Source organism: Nicotiana tabacum, chromosome 21 (assembly GCF_000715075.1).
Source record: "Nicotiana tabacum cultivar K326 chromosome 21, ASM71507v2, whole genome shotgun sequence".
Classification (NCBI taxonomy): domain Eukaryota; kingdom Viridiplantae; phylum Streptophyta; class Magnoliopsida; order Solanales; family Solanaceae; genus Nicotiana; species Nicotiana tabacum.
Genome location: NC_134100.1, coordinates 87,792,698 through 87,802,171, shown reverse-complemented (window position 1 = coordinate 87,802,171; position 9,474 = coordinate 87,792,698). Strand labels below are relative to the sequence as shown.

At 36.8% G+C, this 9,474-nt stretch overlaps 1 protein-coding gene across 1 annotated transcript; it reads left to right on the top strand.

Annotated features, from left to right (window-relative positions):
* Positions 1–7,895: 7,895 nt before the first annotated feature.
* On the top strand, positions 7,896–8,981 carry LOC142175348 (uncharacterized). The gene is made up of 3 exons (XM_075241931.1): positions 7,896–8,295; positions 8,407–8,656; positions 8,771–8,981. Exons 1-3 carry the CDS (start codon positions 7,896–7,898, stop codon positions 8,979–8,981), a joined length of 861 nt encoding a protein of 286 aa, XP_075098032.1.
* The last annotated feature ends 493 nt before the right edge of the window (positions 8,982–9,474 follow it).

The window sequence follows — 9,474 nt, the reverse complement described above, 5'->3', positions numbered from 1 at the left end:
TTTCAAGTTGTTTATCTTACCTTCTTGATATTGAAATGTAGAATCCACAATGATATAGAAATACTGCGAGTCTCAATACCATCCAGTGTAACCCTCCGATTTTAGCCATGTATAAATTCGCAAAATTATCAACTGCCACATTTAAATCTTGCATCCATTAGAACCATTCTTGAGAGTCTTCCACTCTACTCAGGTCTCAATTAAATTGATCAACGAACCAAACGACCTGTGCCCCATTAGCACAACAACACCCAAGGAAGTAATCCACTCTTCTAAGCAACCGAGTGAATCCCTACCCCATGCACGCTACATCATTTACAAATAATAACGCAGTCATCCAATGTTTCTCATATACCCATAAAGCATAACATAACCCTTATCAAAAATTTCCTTTACTCGAGTCACCCTCGATCTCAACCTCTGTAAGCCATAACTGAATCACCAATATACCTCAAACTGAAACTAATACAATACATAATTGCGCAATCAACCCGTCCATAGTAGACTCCCCCACCTGGCTCAAGGCCGAGGAATAAAGCATCTGATAACTTACAATAGCCACCCCCATACTGGCATAACACTGCAATAGGATTCAACTAAACCCTTCCTAAGCTCATGTAACACAAACCACATAATACCTAAAATCATTTGCAAATTTCTCATTCATCCTCGTAATAGTCAAACCAACTTCCACAAGCGATCAAAACTCAAATTGCACTACATATAATTTACCGGTAAAAAAGAACTCTTAACAAAACAATATAGGGATCACACAACCTCAGGACATCCCGTAGGAGATAACCCACTTGCTTAGCCTCAAACTGACATCTTTCTGTACCCTTCCACAGTCATAACTATTACGCAACCACTTAATCTTCCTGAGTCTGAACTCATATCACGACATGAAAATCTACTCCACTCTTCAACTAAACAACATGAAAAGGATCCTTCAACATGCCCATAACTCGAGACTATACGTCAAATCAAGATGGAAATCAAGCACCAAATAGTTCTTTCTACACCTCAAGCAAACCCTTCTCGTCACATTCAAATCATATGAACACATCTCGCAGTCACGTCATACTCATCACGTAGCCATCCAGCCACCAATTCCACTAATAGGGACACTACCGGACATATAAATCCAAATGCACGTGCTCACGCAGTCAACACCTCAGTGCTCCAGCTATAGTAAAAACCCAGCCTCATGTCCCCCATACTAGTCCATCATCAACACATAGAAGTCACATCTCGCCCTCATCCAGGAAACCACCAGTCGTTGATGCACAGCCGATACCGAGCGCTCACGTGCGGATACGAATTTGTGGAAGGAATTCGAAGGATTATTCCTCAAGCTGAATCAATGCCGCACGATAGTGAAATAAAGATGGTAAGTCTATCCTAAATATCCTATAGCATCTCGAAGATAGTTATGGATGTCATCATACCGACCCGCAAGACTCTACTAGATACTTGCTCATGACTTATAGAATCTATGAACCTAGAGCTCTGATACCAATTTGTCACGACCCAAAATTCACTAGTCGTGATGGCACCTAACCTAAGACGCTATGTAAGCCAACTAATAACTATGCAATTTCAATTAACTTTTTAATAAGACAATTAAACAAAGGAATTATCTAAACCTTATACATTCCCCAAGGACTGGTAGTACAAATCATGAGTTTCTAACAATAGAGTTTACAAAGCTGATATGAACTAAATATACTTTCTGTTTGAAAAGTACATAAACAGAGTTTTAAAATCTAATGCTACCATGAACAAGAGGCAGTTACAACAGGGACGCAGGTACATCTTCCAATCCAGCTCTCATCGAACATAGCAATATCGGCATCCGAAATTTGCAAGCAATATGCAGGTTATGTAGTATGAGTACAACAGACCCCATGTACTCAATAAGTAACAAACCTAATCTTAGGTTGAAAGTAATGACGAGCTGGAATATGGTCGGGTCCAACACCAATAGGCAATAACTATATATAACAATGTAGATCATATAAATAAGGAAGCAATTCAGAACTAAAATGCTCGGCTTTATCACACTTTCCCGAAAATATTTCTGCTTTTCAAGAATAAAAGTGAAAACCCAAATCCTTTAGCGAAATCGTCGAAAAGTATGAGATAGTTTGAAAACTGTAACGTTTTCCAAAAATCCTTTCCAAAATAAGTAAGATGTTTCATTTCCTTTCCAGATAGCAAGTGTGAAATACCTCTCTATGCTCACATATCAATATGTGTAAAAGTCATGAATGATATGATACCGTATAACATGAGGAAAATATGTCTCTATGCATGTATGTCATGTGTGTATGCCAATGCCATGTATCTCAGAGATAAATCATGTACTCACACTCTTAGAGTACTCAATCTCACTGTCTCACACTTTCCACTCATCATGCTCAACCACTTGGTACTGTATATGGCCCATACGGCACAGGGAAGATCCATCCCAGAATATATACATCACTTAACTATAAGTCACCCAATACCGAAGAAAAAGGGAATTCCAACCCTGTGAAGAAATCCATCTCCAGGTAGTAAGTACTTCGAATAAATCTATGTCCAGGGAAATCCATCCCTCAATAGTATCATTCGCGCTCACTATGGGTGTGTCACAGACTCCGGAGGGGCTCCTGCATCCCAAGCGCTATCATAATCATCAATATAACTGTTGCGGTGTGCAGCCCGATCCCAAAATGTAACTCTCGCTCTGGCCCTTGGCCCCACTCATTCATCAATCTCTCCAATCGCACTCACGGGCTCACAATGTCATGAATCTATCCCGACAACAATGATATGATGTATCAATAACAACAACTGAGACTGAGATATGATATGAGTGCATGAATATTACTAAGTACGAAATATCAATAAAATCAGTGAGATGACAACAAGAAACGACCATTTATAGGTCCTAACAATATCAGCATAAAGCCTAAACATGATATCTAGCATGATTGACAGTTCAATTAATTTATCACATGGTGAAAACACAAATATCTACGAAAATAGGGCCACAATATAGTGTCATGGAAATAATGGAATCACAATTCACAGGGTGGATGCCCACACGCCCGTCACCTAGCATGTGCGTCACCTCAATACCAATCACACAACACGTAATTTGGAGTTTCATACCCTCAGCACTAAGTTTAGAAGAGTTACTTATCTTGAACAAGTGAATTCCAACACCGAGTAAGTCAAGTGATGCTCCAAAAATGCCATCATGTGCATAGCGACCTCCGAACGGCTCAAAACTAGCCAAAAGCAAATCAGATACATCAGACAAAGCCCAAGGGAGCAATTACAAATGATAAAGATCGAATTCTACATCAAATGCCAAATCCGACCAAAAATCACATCGGGGCCCACGCCTCGAAACTCGATAAAACTCACAAAATCCGACAACCCATTCAATTACAAGTCCAACCATACTAGTTTCACTCAAATCTGACTCCAAATCGGTGTTCAAAACTCAAAATTCATATTATGAAACTTTAGGCCAAAACCACTAATTTTCTCTTTAAAATTCATCAACCAATTGTTAAAACCGAAGATAGATTCATGGAATATAATAAAAACTGAGTAGAGAAAACTTACCCCAATCCTTGTGATGAAATTTGCTTCAAAAATCGCCTCAATCAGAGTCCCACATCTCAAAATATGAAGAAAGAACCAAAACCTCGATTTTTATAACTCTGCCCAGCTATTCCGCATTTGTGGTCAAATTGTCGCATCTATGACCACCACTTCTGCGGTAATTCCTCGCTTATGCGAAACAGCCTCACCCAGCAAAACCTCGCACATGCGTTTCTTAAGCCACTTCTGTGATCGCACTTCTGCGCACTTGAACCACATATGCGGTTGCCCAAGTGCATCCAAGCACCTGCACCTGTGATCATCACGCCTAGCTCCTTTTCTCGCTTCTGCGATGGCACTGCCACTTTTGCGGCTCCGCACCTGCGCTCAACACTCTACAGGTGCGGTCATACCAGAACCAAAAGATCTTCAGCAATGCAACATGGAATGAAAATGATCTGAACCTAGTCCGAAACTCACCGAGCCACTCGGGACCCTGCCCAAATATACCAACAAGTCTCATAACATAACACGGACCTACTCGAGGCCTCAAAACACACATAACAACATCGAAACGACGAATCACATCTCAATTCGAAATTATTGAACTTTGAAACTTCAACTTCCAAAACCAATGCCGAAACCTATCAAATCACGTTCGATTGACCTCATATTTTGCACAGAAGTCACATTTGACCTACTCTAACTTCAAAAATCGGAATCCGGCCCCGATATCAACTAGTCCACTGCCGGTCAAACTTTCTAAAATTCTAACTTTCGCCATTTCAAGCCAAATTCTACTACGGACCTCCAAACCACAATCCGGACATGCTCATCAGTCCAAAATCACTCAACACGGCTAATGGAACCATCAGAAAATCCAATTCGAGGTCAAATACTAAAAGTTAAAACTTGGTCAAACCTTTCAAATTTAAAGCTTCTAGCTGAGAATCATTGCTCCAAATCAATTCTGAATAACCTGAAAGCCAAAAACGATGATTCACATAAGTCATAATATATCATACGGAGCTACTCATGCCCTCAAACAATCGAGTGACGTACAAATGCTCAAAACGACATGTCAGGTCGTTCCAAATTTCCAATGTAAGTCAATACTTTCACCCAACTCAATTAATGGAAAGAGCATTATTGGTAGTAAATGTGAAAGAAATGTACAAATTGATAAAAAGCATGATGTTGACTAAAGAATCCAATATTGTCACCTAGTTTAAATGATTGATAGAGACTTTTTTGTTTAAAATGTGAAGGTAATGTTACAATCTCACAAATTCAGAAGCACAACAGTACATGGCTGATGGCTGGACAATAATTCAGATATATGATAAAGTTTTGATATATACAGCGTACGTTGGCAAATACAGAAGATCTGTAAGATATTACAAGATAGTTCAAGAGTGGTGTAAATTGAATGTGCCACTATATATGATAAAGTTTGGTATATATCCAACAGGGGCGGAGCTAGAGAACGACCCCCCTCTCTCTATATATGTGTATTTAATTGCGAATCAGTAACTAGGATGAGTTATGAGTTCCGTAGCAAATTCAGTACTCATAAACTTTAAATTTTGACTCCCGCATCTGATTGTGAGATAGTTTATGAGTGGTGAAAATTGAATGTGTCACTGTATACAGTTAAACCTCTTTATAACAGTCGCGTTTGTTATGATATTTTTGGATGCTATAGTGAAGTACTGTTATAGAAGACATATATTATAACATAACATAAAAGATCGGTTGCGAAAAAACTTTGTTTTTATGGTAAATGATTATTTATGAATGTTATTATAGAGAGTTAGTGACTGTAATTGAAAACGTGCTGACATAAGACAAACCGTACGTCTTGGACCCTTATTTAAATGGTATCTTTATCCATGTTTTCTTCTGCATGGGACACTTGAGATTAATGCATGGCCCCAGAGGGGTCGATGATGTTCTGCAGTAGTACTGGTTAGATTTTGTATTTATGTCAAGGTGAAGGTCATCTTGTCAATTTTGGTCATTTTATTAAACTATACAATGAAGGTGATTGATTATCTAATAATTTTCAGTCCTGTTTGCATAGCTGTATTTGAGATTACTTCACTACTGCAGATGGGGTGACAATTCAAGGGTGGACCATGCAACAATTACGCTTAAGCTATAAAGGTCTGTGCACAAATCATTCTGGGTTCAGGGTCCGAAGAAGGGTCGCACTCTATGGCTTGAACCCGTGACCTATAGGTTACACAAAAATAACTTGATGGTTGCTCCAAGGCTTCCCTTCAATTATGTTTAAGTTGATGAAACATGAAAATATATATTGAGAAACCCACCAAGTATTTATCAATAATTGATTTTGAACTCAATTATTTTAGTATATTAACTTAAGGTAAGAAGCCATAAATTTTAAATCCTTAATCCGTTTATGCTTCCGCTTTTCATTTGCTACTGAAGACTATTCTTGCAATGCATGTTGGCATATATCTGGTTAAGAAGAAACAATTAATAAAACATGGGGGAAGGACGTTCTTTGTTGCTTAGGTGAAAGAGCTAGCTACAAAATAACAACACAATATGAGAGAAACTCAATACCCTCACCTTCATGTACAATAATATCATTGGATTAGACAAGTTTGGTGAAATATTTGGACTGTTATATAATGAATACCATAGGACCAAGAAGGCGGTATTGGAGAAAGGGTTTTTTCCGTTCCTATACACTATTTGAAACCTTATTATCAAAAATATTCCAGTTTTGGAATTTACCCGACCTAAATATGTTTTAGCTACAAAAAATATACATTTGTTTAAACTAGACACCCTTCTGCGATAGACTTCCTTATTTCGACGCGTAATTTTGGGATAGCTTATATTTCATTTAGAAATTTTAGACGCAATCATCGCACCATAATCAAGGCAGACATATATGTCATTCTATTACGCAAATTTCCTCTGGTTATCATAGCACCATAATCAAAGCAACATATCTGTAGAATCCTTCTATTACGCAGATTTCCTCTGGTTTTTCATAAACAAGTCAACAAACTCAAAAAAAAAGCTTCTGAAGAAAACAATTGCAACCAATTAGCTACAATTGAATTGAATTTCGTGACATAATGTCAAAATTGGCGATTATGCTTCAGCTTAAATGGTCGGTGAGATAGTGTTGGGAGATACAAAGATCTTGATGTTGACGGAATTGTACTCAATGAAGATTCAAATTATAGTCAATTGAATTCCGAAATTGCAGAGCATCTAATGATCGATGCCTCTGCAAAAATTATCGAAATCAAATACATTATCAACAAACATTGCCCTCCAATAAAAATGCGGAACGATATGGGAGTTCGAGTATATATGGAGACTAAAAAGGAAAAAAAAACATAGGAATGTATCAGTTGAATATAACAGTACGTGATTTCGATTTGGAATGCAGTATGTCGAATGGGAGCACAATTGCAGATTTGTTTTGTTTTTACTGTGGTGATATTTTTCAATTTCAAGTATTCTACAATTTTACTACAAATTATCTACAACTATACTACATAATAAATGTAGTTCAACGGTTATGTATCTAAATATAATTGAAGTGTAACTGCTACACAGTACTTAAGATTTCAAAAAATAAAAATGTGATCGCAGAACAAATTATCTACAAGTATTTTGTCAAATACTGAACACTTGAATATACAAAGGTCTGAATTACTATACTTTTAGTTAAGAGCAGGTATTTCTGATTATCGTAATACTAACGTGGTATAATTTTCAAGCAATTATAATACAATTGGAGAAGTATCAGGAACAATGAAGTTGATTGATATTCCAACATCTTCGGCAATTGTGGAATATTAAAGTATCATCATAACAGGACATACGCCAAATATAATTGAAGTAAGCCAAGCTTACCAAGATAAGCAAATAATTGTTTGTACAATCAAGCACTATTCTATCATGAATAAGTTTCAATTTAGGGTGAAAAGATCTAGTCCAAAAAGGTAGGAACATTTTATTTGTCAAATTTATTTTGTGTATAAGTTGTAATTTTTATGTATATAAATTGTTTAAAATAATTTGTTGTGCATAAATAGTCTCGTATTCTGTAGCTACAATTTGCATAATTTTTTTAATTATTTTTATTCTGTAGTTACTGCCTCGTATGTGTTGTGGACAATTGTGTGTGGAACTTCAAGTCCACTACCATAAATAAATCAACATTGTTCAAGGTTCGAAAATTCAACAGCTTGCACACATGCTCTTTGATGGACAACACATATATACAATGCAAAGCTCCTGCCATGGTAGTTAGCAGCATGGTGATGCCAAAATATGAAGATCCTAAGATAATATACACACCAAAAGACATACAAACTGACATGTTGTCGGATCATGGTGTGAACTTAACATACATGCAAGCTTGGAGAGCAAAGGAAAAGGCTTTGGAATTTTTGAGAGGTCATCATGTTGACTCCTACAGCCGCTTGCCGATTTATTTCTATATTCTGGAGAAGACTTATCTGGGGTCGGTAGTGAAATTGCAGAAGACTGGAGATGACTGTTTCTTGTATGCACTTATTGTTCTTAGTGCGTCTATCAAGGGTTGGGAACATTGTAGGCCAGTTATAATAGTCGATGGCACCTTCTTGAAGTCGGCATATAGGGGAATAATGCTAACAGCTAGCACAATTGATGCAGCAGGTAATGTAGATTATATGTAAAAATATTGTAATAAAGTTGTTTCTGACTATATTTTTTATATTTTCAAATTTTATTACTCACATTGATTTCTTTTTGCTACCTATTTGATAGGTAACATATTACCGCTAGCATACGCCGTTGTTGATTTAGAAAATGACGCATCATGGAGGTGGTGTTTTGAGCAATTCAAACATGCATATGGTAAAATACCAAATATATGCATTGTTTCGAACATGAATGAGAATATATTGAAGGCAACATCTACCGTTTATACCGGCATGTCATATTATGCTTGCATGTGGCATATTTGGACAAATGTAAGGTCAAAGTTCAAGAAAGGTCATCTAAAGTTAAGCGAATTGTACTTTGCCACGGCAAGATCATACACGCTTTGTGAATTTAATGAAAGAATGTCAAAGATTTAAGAGATAGACAGACGTGTTAAAGCATACCTCTACGATATTGACTATCACAGATGGTATCGGGTACATGCTATGGTGAACAGAACATGGACGCTGACATCAAACATTGCAGCGTCCTTGAATGCAGTAACCAAAGATGCAAGAGAGCTGCCAGTAGTTAAACTATTAGAGTACATGAGGACTCTTCTTGAATGTTGGGCTAATGAAAAGTTATTAAATGCAAAGGGTACGTTCACATACCTTGGGAAAAAAGACAACAAATAGTAGGAGGACAACAAGACATTATCGCAAAAGATGATAGTAAGTTTTGGCCAATAACATCATATCATTTATTTCATCAAACTAAATATATACTGATAATTGTAGATATGTTGTTGTATAATTGTAGTTATTTTGTCTTTTATCTTTAGCTGACAACATGTTGTGTATTTGTAATGAAATTGTCACGACCCAAAATTCAACTAGTCGTGATGGCACCTAACCCAACCCGTTATGTAAGCCAACTATTCACTATCCAATTCCAATGTAATTTAACAAGACAATTATTAAAGAAAATATATGAAACCATTACATTTTCCCAAGAACTGGTAGTACAAATCATGAGCTTCTAACAATAGAGTTTACAAAGCGAAAATGAAATAAATACATAGCCTGTTTGAATAGTACATAAACAGAGCTTTTATAAATCTAAGGTTACCATGAACAAGAGGTAGCTACAACAGGAACGCATGTACATCTTCAAATCCTGCAACTATCG

What these genes read in the sequence shown, in the direction of transcription:
- LOC142175348 (XM_075241931.1), top strand. Translation starts at nt 7,896, where the DNA reads ATGGTAGTTAGCAGCATGGTGATGCCAAAATATGAAGATCCTAAGATA. An exon ending in TAGCACAATTGATGCAGCAG is followed by an intron (nt 8,296 to 8,406) that starts GTAATGTAGATT and finishes CCTATTTGATAG; the next exon opens with GTAACATATTACCGCTAGCA. An exon ending in CATCTAAAGTTAAGCGAATT is followed by an intron (nt 8,657 to 8,770) that starts GTACTTTGCCAC and finishes TGACTATCACAG; the next exon opens with ATGGTATCGGGTACATGCTA.